Below are 21,442 nucleotides of genomic sequence, written 5' to 3'. Positions count from 1 at the left end.
TAAACTTCCTCAGAATTTTGTACACATAAGGTTCTTGATGCAACACAAGGGTGGATGTTTTTCTATCTCTATAGATATTAATCCCTAAGATTTTCTGAGCATCACCCAAATCCTTCATGTCAAAATTCTCACTCAAGGCAGCTTGCACACCCTTAATGGTCTTCAAACAAGGACCCATTATAAGCATATCATCAACATATAAAAGCAAGAACACATGCACAGTATCAAGATTCTTAACATACAAGTATGCATCAAAGGTACTTCTGACAAATCCTAACTTCTGCATACAAGTGTTAAACTTGATGTTCCATTGCCTGGGGGACTGTTTTAAACCATATAAGGCCTTTTTTAACAAGCACACATGGTTGGGAAACTTGGGATCAACAAAGCCCTCAGGCTGATTCATGTAAATAGGCTTATCAAGATCACCATGTAAGAAAGCAGTTTTAACATCCATTTGCTTCAATTCCCAATTAAAATGAGCACACAAAGCCAACATCATCCTGACAGTAGTGAATTTAACAACAGGGGCAAAGATTTATGTGTAATTTACCCCCTCTTGTTGAGTAAAGCCTTTTGCCACTAATCTGGCCTTGTACCTAAGGCCCTCCACCTCATTTTTCAGTTTATAAAGCCATCTGCAATCAACCACAGATGCACCAAGAAGCAAAGGTACAAGAATCCAAGTAAAATTAATTTTCAGAGAGTGTATCTCTTCCATCATGGCTTTATGCCACTGACTCCAGAATTTAGATTTAGTAGCCTGCTTATAGGTTTGAGGCTCATTACCATCAGATTCATAAACATTGAAAGCCAAATTTATAAGAGCAACTAAACCAACAAAGCCATCATATCTAGAGGGTTTACTGACATTGACCCTTCTAGTTCTATCTCTGGATAACACATAATCCTGCAAGTTAGTATTATCAATAGCATTTTGAATACCACTAGGGCTATTTATCACATTCTGGACAGGAACAGTAGGAGAGTTTCTAACAGGACTATCATGCAAATTGGGCACATTGTCACCAACATTTTGGGCAGGATTATTATGCAACACATTTGGATTTCCTTCATCAGGTGTCTCATTAGAAGTGTAGACTGGATAAGTGTTCCAAAATGGCTGCTCCACCTCACTTGGAGCATCACTAGAATGCTCCACTCCAGTGAGTGTATCTGTGGACTCCACCTCATTGAGGGGTTCATTGTCCACATCTATAGGATCTGGGCTACTTGTCAATCTTAAGCAGGGGAATTCATCTTCATTGAAGACTACATCTCTACTTATAATGACCTTGAACCCAGGTTCACTCCTTAGCCAGACTCTATACCCTTTGACACCCTCGGGATATCCTAGAAAAACACCTTTTCTAGATCTAGGCTCAAGTTTATCAGACTTATTATGCACAAAAGCAGTACAGCCAAAAACCCTTAGGTGAGAAAAATCAAGAGGTTTGCCATAGAACACATATTCAGGACACTGACCAATCAGAGGCACAGAAGGAGACCTATTTACCAAATAAGTAGCAGTCAATAAAGCCTCACCCCAAAACTTTTTAGACAATCCAGACTTAGAAAGCATGCATCTCACTTTTTCAAGCAAAGTTCTGTTCATTCTCTCAGCAACCCCATTTTGTTGTGGGGTATAAGGCACAGTTCTATGTCTTTTGATTCCAAAGCTATCACATAAATCATCCATCTGATTATTACAAAACTCCAGGCCATTATCAGTTCTAATAGCCTTAATCTTCTTACCAGTTTGAGTTTCAATCAAGGTTTTCCAAGTTTTAAGTTTTTCAAAAACATCAGACTTGTGTCTCATCAAAAAACACCAAACTTTTCTTGAGAAATCATCAATCACAGACAAGAAGTAAACACATCCAAAGTGAGAGGACACAGAAGCTGGACCCCAGACATCCATATGCAAATATTCCAAGATACATTTACTCACATTAGCAGGAGCAGGGGTACTAGGAAAAGAAACTCTATGATGTTTACCCAGCACACAAGAATCACAGAAAGACAATTCACTTTGAACATCATTATCAGAAAGAATGGCATGCTTTTTCAGGATACTCAAGCCTTTTGCACTCATATGACCTAGCCTATTATGCCACAACATGGTTCTGTCAGTTTTTACTACATTGGCATAAGATTTTTCACATGCAAAAGACACAACATTACAAACATACAAGCCACATTTTTTCTTGGCTTTGAAAAGACACATAGAACCTCTGCAAATCTTCATACAGCCTTCTCCCCACTTCCCCCCCATACCCTCATTTTCAAGAGCAATACAAGATATCAAATTATAGCACAGATCAGGATCATATCTGTCATCCTTTAGGCTGAGCACATAACCATTTTCAAACTTCAAACACACAGTGCCAATACCAAGAATTTCACATTTCTTGTCATCAGCCATTGACACAAAAGTCTTAGTTACAAGTTTCAGCTCAGAAAACACTTCCTTAAAAGGACTTACATGATAAGTACATCCAGAATCACACAGCCAATCATTTGAAGTGAAGGGACATGCAGAAGAGGCATTCACAAATTGCAGGTCATGCGAATCATTGACATTGTCATAAGTAGCAACATTAACAAGGGTTTCAACCTGGGGATTGTTGTTAGGAAACTTATTCTTCTTAGGTTTAGTGCACTCTCTCTTATAGTGCCCAACATCACCACAGTTGAAACACTTCCTATAGGTTTTAGGATCCTTGCTTCTAGACCTAGACCTAAATTTTTTCCTAGAGTTTGAGGAATTACCAGAACCACTACTGGGCTCATTGCCCCCTCTAGATTTAGATCTTCCTCTAACATTCAACACCTTATTATAAGCATTCTTATCAGCAGCCCTTTCCCTAAGCTCAAGTTCTTTGAATTTCAGGGAGCTAATAATCAGGTCTAGAGGAGCAGAGTCTCTACCATACTTAATGGCAGCCTTTACATCACTATAGGAGTCAGGTATGGCATTCATCAGGGCTATGCTTGTGTATTCATCTATTGTTTTATCACCTGACCTCTTAATGTCCTGAACTAACTTCTGAAACCTATCCACATTGTCATCAATATCTTTAGCAAGATCAAGCTTAAATTTGAACAGTTTTTCAAGCAAATACATTCTGGAAGACATAGAGGTTTCAGTATACAGAGTATCAAGTAATTTCCACATTTCAGCAGCAGATTCCTCATGATCAACTTTTCTAATCACAGAATCAGATAGATTTAACACAATGGAAGCCCTAGCCAGATCATTCATCTCATCAATTTTATCCTGAGCAGTATCCTCAGGTAAAGTACCATCAACAACTTTGAACACTTTTTGTTGAATCAAAACACATTTCATTTTCTGTTTCCAAATAGCAAAATCATTATTACCATTATAAGGAACCAAACCAACAGGTTGAACCATTTTAGCAAGAAAAATTTGCAAGAACACAGGAAGCAAGACAGAAACACACAGCCTTACACACCTGAAAGCACAGAGACATACACCAGCAACACAAGAACAGACCAAGAGCTTTCACACAACAGAAAGGGACTCAAATCCTTGACTGTCACGAGCAAGACTGGCCAAGGCTATCCCAGCTCGCAATCACTCACTACTAGAGGGCGCAGGGGGTCACTTGGGCAGTACAAGATGCTTGGTGGTCAAGTAACTTGAGATCACAGATCCAGAGCACAAGAACCAGCGGAAGCAACACAGAGAAAAGAAAGCACAGAAGTCCTAAGTCCTTGCCAGAGACTGTCTACCAGAAACAAAAGCCCAAGCCTATATTTGGCACTAAACAGTAAACTTAAACAAGAAGGATATAGCCAATTTACCAGAGTGAATCCCCTCTCGAAGGATGATTCCACTTGCCCACCTCCTTAAGCGACTCGGCGTGCTAGACTAATCCCCCCTGGCTCTGATACCACTGTAGGGATCAGATTAGTCTAGATTTACTAATTACCGAGACCTCTTTGTTCTTGTACAAGAGAGCTCAGCCAAGCTCTCACCCACGCGGCTGATTTACACAAGTAATACAAACTAAGATTACAACGAATCTAGTTCTAACTATTACAAGGTCTTGAAGCTGTCAACCCAGCTCCACTCGTACTCGCTTGCACCTGCACACTCAAGAACCAAGTTAGTAACACTAAGAAAGATCCTCTCGGATCTGAACACTAGAACTCAACTAAGAACAGAGAGTAAAACAAGAGATCAAAGAATCTTGGCTCAGAACCCGTCACAACAACACTGATCTATTCTTCCAGAACTAGATCCAAGGGAGCACCAATGGATTTGATAGAGTTAACCCTCAGACCACCAAAACCTCCACTAATGAAACCCCTCACACTAGATCCAGTTCCACCGAACAAATCTCCACACACGGCCTTCAAGTTCTCACAAACCCTAGTTCCACTCCAGTAACAAGCAATCGAAGAGATTGCTTCACACCAGCACTCACAAAAGATCTACCACTCAAAGAACCATGGAAGATCACCAAGAGATGGCCGGAAGATCATCGGAGAAGAAGGAAGAGAAGAGAGAAAAGCTCTGAGTCGAAGAGTAGAGAGAGAGATAGAGTGAAGATGAATGAATGAGAACGGCTCACCACACCCATTATTATTATTATTATTATTATTATTATTATTATTATTATTATTATTATTATTATTATTATTAATACTTCACTGATTTTTTTTTCTATCTATTTCACATTTAACCAATTTTTTTGTTATTTTCTATCGAGAGATTATTTTCTTTAATGAAATATTAACATAGATTTGCGAAATAGAACCCGAGATGATTGTATGAATGATAGTATCTTCTTAATTGTGTACAAAAACACTAATATTTGATCGTGTGACATCATACAGACTTAGTAAAATTCTACTTAATTCCATAAGCACTATTCCCTCCGTCCCTCTAGTAGATGCAATTTTTTTTTGGACGATCCCAACACTGGAATACTTTGCTCGTCTCTGAAAAAGTTCAAGGGGTCAACTTTCGTCTTCACACGAACCAATCTCCTAAAATTATTCTTAAAATATTTAAGCCCCCAAACACTAGCTTGATCGTAGCTTGTATTCCCAGCTTCGTTGTTTCTTCCGATATCAAGATCCCTATAGTTGAAGTAAGCGGCCCGCGGATTCTGGGTGACGTGGCGTGCCATGTAGCCATAGAGCCCCCTAATCCAACGAATACCCGCTTCCGATTCATTGAGGTTTAACCACACCACTGCATAATGGATCATGAATATATTCCCTCTCCGATGAGGAAACGGAGTTTCCTCGTCAGAGTAGGTGTTCAGAACTCCCCCGTACGGACTGAACTGCAGGCTAGAACCTTCTTCTTGTAGAAGGAAGTTCCATATCTCCCTAAGACCGGTGACGGGGATCGGAGCGCTCACGTAGTCCGATTTCCCTTTGAAATACGAGGATCCGAACCCACCCGCCGGCGTCCGGTCCAACAATACGTCTAAGGGCTGGTCGTCTACATTAGCAAAGAAGAGAAGAGATTCCACCCAACTCATCTCCTTGCAATCATCTTTGGTCAATCCGAGCTCCGGAAACTGCTCTTCCATTATAGGAAGAAGGTCACGGGCCCCACCGAGGTATAGCGACGTGAATGAGGCGGCGACTGTTAGGTTTCTGGTGGCCGGAGAGTTGGTAGGGTTTAGGAAGAGTCTGAGGAGGAGATTCTCGTCGACTTTATCGGCGATGTGTTGCCATTTATCGACTAGCTCCGTCGCGTTTTCCTCCAGCGTTCGTGTCACGTTGAAGACCGTGACGGTTTCCGGCACGGTGACTAGCGTCACCGTGAAATCTAACACGATCCCGAAGCTGGTCCCTCCGCCGCCTCTGATTGCCCAGAACAAATCCTCTCCCATGCTTTTTTTGTTTAGGATTTGGCCATCTGCGTTGATGAGGGTAGCGTCGACGATATGATCGGCGGCGATAGAGTGTTTCCGTGAGATCATGCTGTAGCCTCCGCCGCTGAAGTGGCCGCCGACTCCGACGGTGGGGCAGACGCCGGCGGGGAAAGCGAGGGTTTTGCTTGTCCGGGAGATCGTGTAGTAGAGCTGGCCGAGGGTTGCGCCGACCTCCACGCGCGCGGTCTTCGCCTTCTCGTCGATTGAAACCGATCGGAAGTTTCTCATGTCGATGATCACAAAGGGGGCCGACGCGGAGGCGTAGGAGAGGCCTTCGTAGTCGTGGCCGCCGCTCTTGACTCTGATCTGGAGGCCGAGGATGTGGGAGCAGTGGATGGAGGCTTGGATTTCTGACACGTGGAATGGGGTGACGATGAGGTCGGGCCTCCGCGGAAGGGCTGAGGCCTGGCGGAGATTTTGTGAAAGTAGGAGAGTGGCGTAGGTTGCGTTTTGAGGGGTGTATATTGTGTCGGTAGCAGAGTTTAAGCGTTGGAATTGATCGATTAGGCATTCGACGAAATCGTGATAGCCATGGTTGTTGGAAGAGGAAGCTCCGAAGAGATGGAGGTTTGTGGAAATTAAGATGAGGTATGTGAGAGTATGAAGAGAGGCCATTTTTGTTGAAGTTAGTTTTTTTGTTGGTCTTCTATTTATAGAAAGATCTTGGGATTTAGATGTAGAAATGTACGCTCATGTCCAAACTCGTGTTCATATTGCTTTAACTGCATGTAGAAATAAAGTTGCATACGGAGAATTATATTTTACTAATATATTTTTCTTACATTTTATTATGAACAACTGGAATGTACCTTTCATGACTTTTTCAAAAATATTTTCTCACAGTAGGAGTACTTTTTAAAAATGGACTTGGAATCAAAATGAGATTTTATTTTATAGATGAGACGAGGAAGTATGGTACTTCTCCTATTATTTAGGATAGAAGATTGGACTTGTCTATTTTCAAATTGGTGGAATAAGTAAGTACTAGTGGTACTACTCCTATTATTTTGGGATAAGAAGATTGGAATTTATCTTGTTTACGGCCGCATTTTCTTTAGCGCCGAGTTTAAAAATAATGTGTTAAATGAAAGGTGAATAAAGTAAAAGTGAGTTAAGTAAGAGAGATAAGGAGAGAATAAAGTAAAAGAGAAAGTTACTTTTTACCAAAAATAGAAATGACTCAATTATTTTGTAACTTTCTAAAATAGAAAAATGACTCTATTCACGTGTGACGGAGAGAGTACTAAATACAGAAAAGTGATATGAGAGTTGAATAAATTATCTCTAGTTGAGTTGCCAATCAGATTTTTCGGAGATAATTTATAGATATTGCCCCAGCCAATCAATAATGCGTTGTTGAAGAATGTTCCCTCCGACCCTCATTAATTGAAATTGTTTAACTTGGCACGAGTTTTAAGAAACGTAGAGAAAAATTGGTTGAAAAAATTAGTGAAATGTGGATCCTATTTCTATATTAACTTTATAATAAAATGTGAATGGAATGTAGGGTCTATTATTAAGAGTAGAAAGTAAGGGTGTTAATTATAGGGCTGGGGAAAAATATCGAAATACCGGCCTTATCGTACCGAAAAATATCGAAAATACCGAATTTTCGGTATACCGTGACTTTCGGTACGGTATGATACCTTACCGAAAGATTCCGGTAAGGTAACGGTATGAATTTTCAAACGCCGCGGTATACCGCTGCATACCGAAATTCGGTATATACCGTAAACTAAGGTAGATACCACAAAAATATAAACACAATTATATATAAAATATTTTATATATTTTTAAATTATAAAATCTATTGTGAAATATAAATATAATTATGAATAAATTATATTTAATTTATTTTTAAAATTATAAAATATAAATAATATTCTAAATACTCTAATTTTCTATTTTAATTGATGTTGAAAGTCAAGTATACCGCAAAAGTAAGGTATATCAAATTTCGGTACGGTATACCGAAAATGAGGTATGGTATCGGTATGGAAATTCGTCATACCGAATATACCGAAAATAAGGTATTCCGAAAACTTTGGTAAGGTAAAGGTATAACTTTTTCGCATACCATATTTACGGTATGGTGGTTTCGGTAAGGTATACCTTACCTACCCACCCCTAGTTAATTAATAGTGACAGAAGAAAAAAGAAATTGATGTTAATTAATTGGGAACGGAGGATAGAATATGTAAATCGCTTCTGTATAAAATAGAGTAGTTCTAGTATTAAAGTAAAGTTACCATGGAAACCTAACAATGCGGATAATTTGCACGTATTGAATTCGTGTGGGCGGAAACTAATGTACTATAAATCTAAGATAATTCACGCCTCCCCTAATGCACCCAGCCCGGACCAATCAGGCAGGCAATCATGCAAGTAGAAAATTCCCAAAAATTGATATAATATAATGAACATAAACGACTAAATTTAGTCGTGCATCGCACGGGCGTGATACTAGTAAATTAAACGTGCAAGTTTCCAATAGCAATTTTCAAATTGTCTATACTAGCTATTAGTAAAGTTTTCCATATTAGGTTATTGACAAATTATAAGTTCGTTATTTGGTCACTTAGATTACATGCCATTGAAAATAATTTTCCTTCAACTTAATTTACATTAATTATTTTAGAAACTCATTTATAGGGGAGGATCCCCTACTGTGTTAAAAATCACAACAGGGGATGTTGTGGCTTAAACGGCATACAATTACAAATAAAACGCAGTATAGGGGTAAGAGAGAGAAATGATGGGCCGGAATAATATAATACACATACTCCTTCTAATTCTTTTGTTCACTTTTTTTACCCATGTCTTTATTTAATTAAAATGCGGATGGCCAATTTAACTTTTTTCATTGAGTAGCTATTAAAATTTTAAGGAAGACTTTTTTACTCTTAGTATTTTGTTTTATGACTAATACCACTTTTACATATCTATTTAAAAAATAATATTAAGATATAATTTAGAATTGAATTGTAAGATTATTTTAGTTGAACGGAATTAGTTTTAACTAATTATCTTATTATTATCCATTTAAAATTAAATTGTGAGATTGAATCTCATGAACTAAATACACTACTTATTTAATCGCGGAATACAATCTTACGAACCGAACACCTACGTAATAAATTATTTTTATATCTTCTAAAAAAAATGATGAGCTTTGAATAAGTAAAGAATAAAAATTTCAATGGTAATCCTCCCTCCCTCCATTAAAAATATAAAATACTTTTCGTATAAGTTTGTTCCTTAAAATTAACTTTTTTTAATTTAATAAATATTTTTCTCTAATAAAGTGGAAATTTCTAATTTATTATATCATGATCAGAATTTATAAATTTTTTAATTGATAAAGTTAATAGAATTTCATAGTACATATATTTGAATAAAAAAATTGCAAAATAAAAAAAATTGCTCGCTGTTTTTTATAGCTTGTGAAAAATGAGTATGGCCTAGAAAATTAATTAATAATTACACAAATGTTATTGAATGGGAGTATTGCTTATAATATGTCTATTAATAATTAGTTCTTGAGTGAGTAATAGTACTTAATATTTTTTAATAGGTGTGTAAAAGTGGCATTTGTATATTATGATTGTAAAACAAAATACAATTGTTTGAACCCAGACTCGTACAATTGTTTTTCCCGCAGGGGCATAGCGCAGTTGGCAACGGAGGGGCAGATCTTGCTCCAATGAGTCTGGTTTCAAATCACACTGCTATCGTGTAGTTGCTTCTATTTTTTAGGCACAAGTGTGAGGCCTTGGGAGATGGGCTTCTGGCAGTTAGTGGGTCAAGGCCTCCTCCTTAACAGGCTACAGCGTACTCTGATTTAACCCTCTCACATGATATTGGGCCGGAGTGTGGAGGCCGCCAAGGCGACGGACTCGCCTTTTTTTCCCCAATTGTAAAACAAAATACATTTGTATAATATAATCTTGTAAAACAAAATACTAGGAGTAAAAAAGTCTTCCATAAAATTTTAATAGCTACTTAATGAAATAAAGTTAAATTGGCCGTCTGCATTTTAATTAAATAAAGAAATGGATAGAAAAAGTGAAAAAAAAATATTAGGAGGAGTATGTGTGTTATATTCTTCCGGCCCTCCATTTCTCTCTCTTACCTCTATGCTGCGTTTCATTTGTAATTGCCTTCGTTTAAACCACAACATCCCCTGCTCTGATTTTTAACACAGCAGGGATCCCCCCTCATTTCTCTTCAAGCTTGTAATAAAAGCACATATATGTCCCCAAAGCATTCTACATGCATAAAGTGAAATTCACATTATCTAAATCTAAATTAAATATAAGTACTACTTTGTCATTATTTAGGAAATCTACATGTAAATTGTAATAATGACTGCTAAAATATTAAGCATATCGTCAACTTCTATCGCAATGCAATGCTCGATTGCTCGTGGTATCAATTGAAGTATGGAACATAACTATTTAGATAAGAAATTACGGAAATAATGTACGTATATTGGGATAGTAGTAAGGTGGTTAATGTTTAAGTTCAATCATCTAGGACACGGCTTCATTTAATAACTAAAATAAGGATGGGAAGATTTTATCACACCATTTTTTCGAGGGTGAAAACAAATATATTCTCTAGATACTGAAAAATAGATTGCATCGCCCATAATCAATAGTTTTGGTTTTACTTTTGGTTCATCCACAAATTAGTCAACTTCAATGTTTGGCAAGTTTATCTCTCGTATGAGGTAAATCGATCATCTTATTATTATAATTATCAATACTTTAGTGAATTTTTTTCTATCTATTTCGAATTTAACCAATATTTTTGTTATTTTCTATCGAGAGATTATTTTCTTTAATGAAATATTAAGATAGATTTGCTAAATAGAACCGAAGATGATGTACGAAAGATATCTTCTTAATTTTGTACAAAAAGAGAGAATTTTTCAATTTTTTTAAAAAATAAGAATATTCTTCAATGATTTCAAGCCGATGATTAGTCGAATTAAAATACTCTCTATTCCATTAAAAATAAAATGTTTTCTAAGGAGCGGATGATAGCTTATATACTAATTATCAAGGATTAGTAGATAGTGGGCTTTCCTCCATACATGGACAACAGATGTGTATATTATTTGGTTCAGTCAAAAAAAAAGTTTAGCCCAAGTAGTGTTGTTTGGTTAAATTAGTGAAACCATGAAAACAATAAAAAGATGACTAAATTAACCCTCTTAAAACAAGCAGTCAATGGCTTCTTCATCTTCTTCTCCATCTCCCTCCTTTTACCTCTCCTCGTTATCTTCCTCCTCAAAAACCCTAGCCACCACTCCACCGCCCCAGACCCCCTCCTCGGCTCCATCCTCACCATCTGGAGGAACAAGCAGCGGCGCTTGCAGTGGATCTCCGACATGATTGAGTTACACTACCTACAACGATAGTAATAGCTGGGAGTGTGAAACCCGAGTGTTCTTTTACCAGGTCGGCAGAGTATTTTCAAAGCTACCAAACGAATATAAGAATAGTATTTAAAAAACAATAATATTTGATCGTGTGACATCATAGACTTAGTAAAATTCTGATTAATTCCATAAGCATTATCCCCCGTCCCTCTAGCTAGTAGATGCAAATTTTTTTGGATGTGTAGATATTTCTTAAAAAGAAGAAATGACTCATAAAAGTGAGATGGTCAGAAAAAGAATACGACTCGAATAAAGTGGGACGGAGGGATGAGTACTTAGCAAGCGTGTGGTCACAAATCAACAATCATAGTACTTTATAAAGTAGGGTAATATGGCACGTCCAAATACATGTATATATAATAGAAGCAAGTACATTGCTTTATTTCCCTAATACAAACATTAATCAAATTCACAACATTTTTATTCACCATTAGTTTAAATATAGCAACGAACTACGATCCCAACACCGGAATACTCTGCTCGTTTCTGAAAAAGTTCGAGGGGTCAACTTTCGTCTTCACACGAACTAATCTCCTAAAATTATTCTTAAAATATCTGAGCCCCCAAACACTAGCTTGATCGTAACTTGTATTCCCTGCATTGTTTCTCCCAATATCAAGATCCCTGTAGTTGAAGTAAGCTGCTCGTGGATTCTTGGTGACGTGGCGTGCCATGTAGCCGTAGAGCCCCCTAATCCAACCAATACTCGCTTCCGATTCATTGAGGTTTAACCACCCCACCCCATAATGGATCATGAATATATTCCCTCTCCGATGAGGAAACGGAGTTTCCTCATCAGAGTAGGTGTTCAGAACTCCCCCGTACGGACTGAACTGCAGGCTAGAACCTTCTTCTTGTAGAAGGAAGTTCCATATCTCCCTAAGACCGGTGACGGGGATCGGAGTACTCACGTAGTCCGATTTCCCTTTGAAATACGAGGATCCGAACCCGCTCGCCGGCGTCCGGTCCAACAATACGTCTAGGGGTTGGTTGTCTACGTTAGCAAAGAAAAGAAGGGATTCCACCCAACTCATCTCCATGCAATCAGCTTCGGTCAATCCGAGCTCGGGAAACTGCTCTGCCATTATAGGGAGAAGGTCGCGGGCCCCACCGAGGTACAGCGACGTGAATGAGGCGGCGACTGTTAGGTTTCCGGTGGCCGGAGAGTTGGTAGGGTTTAGGAAGAGTCTGAGGAGGAGATTCTCGTCGACCTTGTCGGCGATGTGTTGCCATTTATCGACTAGCTCCGTCGCGTTTTCCTCCAGCGTTCGTGTCACGTTGAAGACCGTGACGGTTTCTGGCACGGTGACTAGCGTCACCGTGAAATCTAACACGATCCCGAAGCTGGTACCTCCGCCGCCTCTGATTGCCCAGAACAAATCCTCTCCCATGCTTTTTTTGTTTAGGATTTGGCCGTTTGCGTTGATGAGGGTAGCGTCGATTATGTGGTCGGCGGCGATGGAGTGTTTCCGTGAGATCATGCCGTAGCCGCCGCCGCTGAAGTGGCCGCCGACTCCGACGGTGGGGCAGACGCCGGCGGGGAAAGCGAGGGTTTTGCTTGTCCGGGAGATGGTGTAGTAGAGCTGGCCGAGGGTTGCGCCGACCTCCACACGCGCGGTTTTCGCCTTCTCGTCGATGGAAACCGATCTGAAGTTTCTCATGTCGACGATGACGAAGGGGGCCGACGCGGAGGCGTAGGAGAGGCCTTCGTAGTCGTGGCCGCCGCTCTTGACTCTGATCTGGAGGTTGAGAACACGGGAGCAGTGGATGGAGGCTTGGATTTCCGACACGCGGTGTGGGGTGACGATGAGGTCCGGCCGCCGCGGGAGGGCGGAGGCCGGGCGGAGATTTTGTGAGAGTAGGAGAGTGGCGTAGGTTGCGTTTTGAGGGCTGTAGATTGTGTCGGTAGGTGAGTTTGAGCGTTGGAATTGATCGGTCAGGCATTCAAGGAAATCGTCGTACCCATGGTTGTTGGATGAGGAAGCTCCGAAGAGATGGAGGTTTGTGGCAATTAAGAAGAGAAATGTGAGAGTGTGAAGAGACGCCATTATGTGTTTGTTAGTTTTGTTTGTTGGTTGGTCTTCTATTTATAGAAATGCCTGGGGATTTAGATGTGGAAATGTATGTTGCGTGTCCAAACTCGTGTTCATATTGCTCTATCTGTCTCCAAAATAAAGACTCATTTTGACTTTTACTATATTGGTTAAATAAGTTATGCGTATGTATTGCACTAATTTAATTTAGTTACGTAGTGGAATTCACATTTCATGACTTTTTCAAAATTATTTTCTCATAATTTTTAAAATGGATTTGGAATCAAAATGAGATTTTATTTGATATGAGATGAGGAAGTAATTGTAGTAGGAGCACTAGTTTATTTAAGATAAGAAGAGTGGACTAGTCTCTCTCTAATTAGTTGCTACGTATTTTATACTCCCAAATACAGAAAAATGAGTTCAGAGTTGAATAAATTATCCAAGTTGAGTTGTCAATCAGATTTTTCGGAGATACTAATCTACAGATATTGCTCCAGCCAATCAATAATGCGTCGTTGAAGAATATATATAAATGCTGTGGGTAGAATATACATTTACCTAGCCTCTAAATAAAATAGAGTAGTACTAGTAATTAAGTAAAGTTGACCATGGAAACCTAACAACGTGGTTAATTTGCACGTATTGAAATGTACACAAAAATAATGAACGATCAATCTAAGATAGCCAAAATAGAAAGAAAAATGATACCGAAGTTTATGTGGATCCCCCAACGTGGGGGAAAATTTCCACATGTCTCACTGCGAACAACTTCAACTATAACAAGATCAATTGAAATAAAAAAATAATAGTAGTATATAATTTATGGCACGTTGATATGTCAAAGGAAAACTGAAACTAGAATATAAATTCCATGAGGTTTTAGCTAAAAAAGAAGATTGATTATTTGGTGAGAAAATTCAAAATGAAAAGTTGATTACTTATGATCGAACAGAGGAAATATATCCTTCAAAGTTCAGAAACATAATCATGCAATACAAAAAAATTATATTCCATCCGTCTACAAAAAATAGTCCAATTTTGCCATTTGAATTGTCCAAAAAAAATAGTCTTAATTCTAAAAATATTATATTTCTCTCTAATATTTTACTTACTTTTTCTCGCATCTTTCTTGATTTACCCACTTTTTAAGTTCATATGCACATATCATACTATGAAAATACTTCAAAAATGAATAGTAAAAGTTTTGACATTTATATAAGTTTTTGTTATACCTCAACTAAAATCAGAATTAGGGCTGTCAATTTTTGACACGACATGATAACACGACACAAATCGGCACGAAATTAATGGGTTTGGGTCAGAGCTTATCGTGTTCGTGTCCTTATTGGGTCGACCCATTAAGGACACGAAAATTTCGTGTCGTGTTCGTGTCGGGTTCATGTTATCCGTTAACAATGCGTGTTCGTGTCGTGTTCGTGTTATCCGTTAACACATAATATTTTAATATTATTATTCTTATTAACACATATTAATATTATTATTCTTATTAACACATAATATTTTAATATTATTATTCTTATTATTTTCATTTTTCAATACTTATTTTCGTGTCATTAATGGGTTCGTGTCGTGTTCGTGTCGTGTTGATCCGAAACGGTTCGTGTCGTTAATGGGTTCGTGTCGTGTTCGTGTCTGAGGGTAGCGGGTCGTGTTCGTGTTCGTGTTTGAGGTTTTCTTAACGGGTCGTGTTCGTGTTTGTTGTTATCGTGTTCGTGTCGTTATCGTGTCGACACGATAACGACCCGACACGCACGATTTGCCACCCCTAATCAGAATACTTGTTAAATGTTGCAATGAATAAATATTTGTAAATAAATATGAATAAAACGTGCAAGTTTGCAGTAGCGGTTTTCAAATTGACTACCGGTAAAGTTTTCCATTCACGTCTTTGACAAATATAAGTTCGTTATTTAAGCCATCAGATTATTGATTTTGCTTATCTTGTTTTCCTTGCATTCCTACATGCCATTGAAATTTGAAAATACTTTTCCTTCAATTTCCATTAATTATTCTAGAACCTCATTTCATTAATTAAGTATATGTCCCCACTCCCCAAAGCATTTTGCATTAAGTGAAATTCATATTTTAAGTACTTCACTGTTCAATAATATTTGAGTTGTTTTATCATTTTCGTACGTTCTATAATAGTGGAGTCATTTTTATTTTTAATAAAGTCAACATATTTCTTGTCACTTACTTTATTCTCTCTTGCTCTATTCTCTCTTCATTTTTCTTTTTTTTTTATTTCATACTTTATTCTTCCTTTATTTAGATCACTTAAAAAATACTAGATGGAAAGATTTTCTCACACCTTTTTTTTCTACGATGAAAGCCTATATCCTCAAGATAGTGAAAAATTGCATCTACCCATAATCAATAGTTTTGGTTTTCTATCTGGGTTCATCCACAAAATTAGTCTAACTTTAATTGTTAGTATGTTTCTCTCTTGTATGAAGTAGACCGTCTTATTATTATCAATAGTCAACGACTTTGTTTGTAACTATTTCAAAGTTTACCAATTTTTATTTTGTTATTTTCTGTTAAAGGGAACGCACCATTAATAAGTAACTTTCATGCACCTTTCTGAATCACATTATTAAATTAATAATGTTGTATTGTTACTTGTCAAAATCTAAGAATTTGTATTCTAATTGAGTTCAACGCATTCGAGTTTTGATATGTTAATTACAGGTGGATTTATTTCAGACTTTATTTTGTTATGTTTGGAATTAAGCGAAATGTCCAGTTCAAGAACGTATATGAAAAGATAACTTCTATGAACGAAATTGCCCAAATTTACATCTAGGTGCAAATTGTTGATTTTCAAGGCTTGTTTCTTGGAATCATTGAAAAATACCCAATATTAAAAATGACAGGATCATATTTCAGAATAAAATATGTCACGAGTTTGATTTAATAGACTATATTATAGATGTTTATAATTCTTTAAATTATCTTATAAGAAATTTCGTCAGTTTTATTAGTTAGGTCCATTGGCTGAGTCAAGTATTAATATAATAATCGAAAATTTGAAAGACTATGATCCAAAATCATGAAAAACGTTACAAGTTATGCGGTCGAGTGATGTTTTACTATCAACTAACAACTTTTATGATTATTACTTTTTAATATCTCCTATATTTGAAGAATATTTTTAATACGGGAACTTATTATATTTTATTTTTTGAATTAGCCATATCCTAAGTCACCTAAGAGAAATGAAAGTTTAACTTTTTAGAGGTAAGAAGCTTGGGCCTTAGCCCAAAAACTCTTGTTAAAGAAACAATCGATGATATTTATTTCTTGAGGTAAGAAGTTTGGGCTTTACACTGAATCATTAATTCTACATAATCAACTTAAGCTTAATTAAATCCTCCTTCATGGTGATAGGATAAAAGTATTTTGCATCAAAATCGTAGTGTTTAATTTGGGATTTGATGATGAACTTGAATAAATTCATATATATCAAAGAGGAAAAGTCATTTGTGGTCCTAAACATATACGAAGATTTTACGATTTTGGTCTAGAACACTATCTTTTGAATTATTGCATCCAAACAAATGAAAACGGTTTAGATTTTGTCCATTTTGGGCGACGCCATAAAACATTTGACGATCAATGCCATTTAACTCAATTTTGACTGGATTAACAATTTTATCTCAATAATGTATTCTACCTTTTTAGTCCTAAACATATCGTCTTTATTCATCCACAATCACCATCCCATCATCCGCAATGGCGAAGGTGCGGAGCCAACCCTGCGTTTGCCTCTGCGGCTCGCGGATCTCCACCATCCACTTCCCCTGTCCCGCTGCCGGACGCCTCCTCGGATTTGGGGGATGGTAATGGTGGATTTTTTTTTTTTCCAATCTAAGTTGTGCATTCTTCGCTAAATCGAAATGCAAATACTATAATTCAATTGATTTCTGATTATGATTCTATCAACATAGTTAGGAACCGGTTCAATTTTGCTCGGTAAGATTTGATGAATTCTTCCACGCTCGATGAGGTCATGGCTACTATAGATTTCGAGCTGCTGCACGTCACTTGCACTGTGATTTTCCGGCAGGACAGAACTAATTGGAGAAGGTGGTTGCCCTAGGCCGCCATTTTCAGCTGATGGTCATGGTTGATGCACAAAGACAATAATGTTGAGTTAAAATTGTTAAATTGGCGTTTAGGGTTTAGGGTAAATTGGCGTTAGAATGTCAATTTTTTTACGGCACCGCTCAAAATGGACCAAATTCGAACCGTTTTCATTTGTTTGAGATGAAATAATTCAAAAGATAATGTTCTTGATCAAAATCGTGAAATCGTCATATATTTAAGACCACAAACGTCCTTTAGTACTCTACATCAAATTATTAATATGTACTTGTTGGGTAAGAATAATTTTTTTCACCAAAATTAAAGATTATGAATAAACATTATCAAAATTTGTATTGACTCTACCATGCTTGAAAATAACTCATATTAACACACAAAATAGATGCTGCATTATTCATTACTAACCATCGTATAGTACATAAAATACAAAGAACATGATTACAAAATACAATCCAAACTAAAACTCACTATGCCATAATACACACATAAAATCCTAAATCCCTATAATCATAATACATGCAGCATTCTTATTCATTAATTACGAATATCAGTCGATATATTATAGTATATGTTTGACTGAGATGTCTTTTGGTTTTTATTTAAGACGACATAGGTGGAATACTTTGTTCGTTTCTGAAGAAGTTGCTCGGATCAACTTCGGTCTTTACACGAACCAATCTCCGAAAGTTATTGTTGAAATATCGAAGCCCCCAAACACTAGCTTGTTCGTAGCTCGTCTCACCCTCGATATTATTCCTCCCAATATCAAGATCTCTGTAGTTGACGTAGGCAGCCCTAGGAGACTTTGTCACATAACTCTCCATGTAATCATACAATCTCCTTAACCAATCAAGATGGGCCTCTGATTGGTTAAGATTGGCCCATCCCACAATATATTCAATCATAAAAATGTTACCCCTCCGATGCGGAAACGGGGTTTCCGCCTCGGAGAAAGCGTTGAATGCCCCGCCATAGGGGCTAAACTGGAGTTCTGAACCATCTTCTTCGATAATGAATCTCCATATCCCTCTCAGCGCTTCTAACGGGAACGGAGTGCTGACGTAATCCGACTTCCCTTTGAAATACGTGGAGCCACGTGGAACTCTGTCTAGTAAAACATCAAGGGGCTGATCCCAGAGCTCTGAGAAAAAGAGCTCCGAGTCAATCCAGCTCATCTCAAGGCAGTCTTGTTCGGTCAACCCGAGCTCGGGAAATTCCCTCTGCATTATATGCAGAAGATCCCGAGCCCGGCCTAGAAACAAGGCGGTGAAGGAAGCGGCGACCGTTCTATTTCCGGTCGTCGGGGAGATGTCGGGATGCAGGAAAATCCTGATTAGCAGTTCGTCGTCGATTTTGTCAGCGACGAACTGCCAGCGATGGACTAGCTCCGTCGCATTATCCTCCAAGCGTCTGGTGACGTTGAAAACCGTCACAATCTCTGGGACGGTTACCAACGTCACCTTAAATTCCAGAACAATCCCGAAGCTGGTACCTCCGCCGCCTCTGATAGCCCAGAACAGATCCTCACCCATGTTTGACCGGTCAACGATCTTGCCGTCCGCGTTGACTATTCTTGCGTCGACAATGTGGTCCGCGGCGAGGGCAAATTTCCGGGACATCATGCCGAACCCGCCGCCACTGAAGTGGCCGCCGATGCCGACGGTGGGGCAGACCCCCGCCGGAAAGGCGAGAGTCCGGCTTCGGAGGGCGAGCGTGTGGTAGAGCTGGCCGATGGTGGCGCCGGTTTGTACCCACGCGGTTTTGCCGTCGCCGGAGATGGTGACTGACCGGAAGTTGCGCATGTCGACGACGACGAAGGGGGTTTGGGAAGTGTAGGAGAGGCCTTCGAAGTCATGGCCGCCGCTTTTGGCTCTAATGGGAAGGTTGAGCTTCTTGGAGCAGTGGATTGCTGCTTGGATTTCGGATTCTTGGCGCGGCGTGATGATGAGCTCCGGCCTCTCCGGCGCGGTGGCGGCGGGGCGGAGATTTTGCGCTAGTAAGAGGGAAGCGTATGTGGCGTTTTGAGGGGTGTAGATTATGTCGGTGGCGGAGTTTGAGCGTTGGAATTGATCGGTTAGGCATTCGAGGAAATCGTCGTAGTTTTGATTGGGTGAAGAAGAAGATGATGAAGTAGCGATGAGTAAAATGTTTGCTAGAACTAATGGAAGGAGTGTAATGAGATGAGGAGACTTCATTTCTTAAATTGCTATTTATGTTGCTAATGGTGGTCGAAATCTTTCTTATATAGAAGGATTTTATGCGTGAGAGATTTTTATTGTTGAAATTAGAAGATGAATTATATTTGGATAAAGGATAAGAAAAATGGAGTTATGCAAAGAAAAGTATTCCTATTTGAAGAAGATAAACGTTTTTTTTTTTTCTTTCATAGAAAAATCTACGGCTGAAGTTTGCATGCATGCATTATAAGTCTTGAATTATGACTATTGAAAATTAGGTTGTTTTGATTGATAGGTCAAATAAATACATGCGTGTGTGTGTATATTTATAAATAAAATTATTAATGTATTTACCTAATAATTATCTCGAAACTTACAAAATGTTTTTATCAGAAATTTTTATACAAGTAATATCTTTATCACATGAAAACAATGTCATTTATCATTTTCCCTCATCAGTATATCAATATCAATTTACTAAGAAATATAATTCCAACCAAAAGCAAAACATAATACGACTTCCTCCATCCCCGAAAAATATAAACTATTTCCTTATTAGTCCAATCCTAAAAAGTGTGAACTTTATTTTCAATTTATACCATTATACTACCGTACTAATAATATGGAGCACACTCGCCTCTTATACTACCATTTACGGTTTACCTCTCTTTTTTCTATTGTACCAATAATATATCAAAAATTATGTCGAACCAAATATTTATATTTTTCAGTAGGGATGAGCAAAATAACCGAAAACCGAATATCCGAACCGAACCAAAACGAAATTTTGAAATTCGATTCAGTTTTTTCGGTTTTTCGGTTCGGTTCGGTTTTAAAAATACAAAAATTTTGGTTTTTTGATTCGGTTCGGTTTGGGCGAAAAAAAAAACTGAAAAACCGAATTATATTTTAAATATATTATTATATATTTTTATCCTATTAATTTAGTATATTATATCATATATATAATATATATTCTTCTAATATATTTTTATATAATAAATATTATATATATTATATTAATTTTATATTATATATATTTATATTCTATTAGTATATATAAAATAAAATAAAATAGATATATTAAAATATACTATTTTTTCGGTTTTTCGGTTTTGTTTTGAAATTTCAGTTTTTTCGGTTTGATTCGGTTTTTCGGTTCGGTTCGGTTTCAATTTTAGCCTAAATTCGGTTTTTCAGATTCGGTTCAGTTTGGACGAAAAACCGAACCGAAACACGAATGCACACCCCTATTTTTCAGGAACACAGGGATTACTACTATTTCTAAGTTTATCATTTTTCGGGTGTAAAAATATTGCTGTGTGACAAGTTTAAACTCTCAAATCCATCTCTACCAACTCAAGCCCAAAAAATTAAAAATAATTGAAAAAATATTTAATTACTAGGCCCAAACTTATTACTGGGCCCTCTATTCTTATTCTTACTTTACAGCCCAATGAGGTAGTTATTTAGACAGCTTATAATTGCTACTATTTCATTTGGTCCAACTAATCCCCATTTCATGCCACCTAAAAACGTCATTAATTTATTTCATTGACCTCGTCCAAGTGACAGTTCATATTTTGGATACATCTTAGAGAAAATTAGCTACTAATACAGTTGTTCTCAATATTCACAGTGAATTAAGATGTGCGTGTATGAATCGTGTCTACACAATTGACTCCTAGTAAAAAAGGTTTGATTTAATTTTTTTTATTATAATTAACACAT

The 21,442-nt window shown here is 37.6% G+C and overlaps 3 protein-coding genes across 3 annotated transcripts; all 3 read right to left on the bottom strand.

Annotated features, from left to right (window-relative positions):
- Positions 1-4,814: 4,814 nt before the first annotated feature.
- Positions 4,815-6,539, bottom strand: LOC125208132 (berberine bridge enzyme-like 18). The gene has a single exon (XM_048107698.1). It carries the CDS (start codon positions 6,537-6,539, stop codon positions 4,902-4,904), a length of 1,638 nt encoding a protein of 545 aa, XP_047963655.1. The 3' UTR covers positions 4,815-4,901.
- Positions 6,540-11,657: 5,118 nt separating this feature from the next.
- On the bottom strand, positions 11,658-13,418 carry LOC125204270 (berberine bridge enzyme-like 18). The gene has a single exon (XM_048102871.1). The coding sequence runs from the start codon at positions 13,416-13,418 to the stop codon at positions 11,823-11,825; it is 1,596 nt and encodes a 531-aa protein (XP_047958828.1). The 3' UTR covers positions 11,658-11,822.
- A 4,482-nt stretch (positions 13,419-17,900) lies between these two features.
- On the bottom strand, positions 17,901-19,735 carry LOC125204066 (berberine bridge enzyme-like 18). Its single transcript, XM_048102610.1, has one exon. It carries the CDS (start codon positions 19,727-19,729, stop codon positions 18,134-18,136), a length of 1,596 nt encoding a protein of 531 aa, XP_047958567.1. The 5' UTR covers positions 19,730-19,735; the 3' UTR covers positions 17,901-18,133.
- Between the last annotated feature and the right edge of the window lie 1,707 nt (positions 19,736-21,442).

Source organism: Salvia hispanica, chromosome 2 (genome assembly GCF_023119035.1).
Source record: "Salvia hispanica cultivar TCC Black 2014 chromosome 2, UniMelb_Shisp_WGS_1.0, whole genome shotgun sequence".
Lineage (NCBI taxonomy): Eukaryota > Viridiplantae > Streptophyta > Magnoliopsida > Lamiales > Lamiaceae > Salvia > Salvia hispanica.
This window is presented reverse-complemented; position numbering and strand designations above follow the sequence as displayed.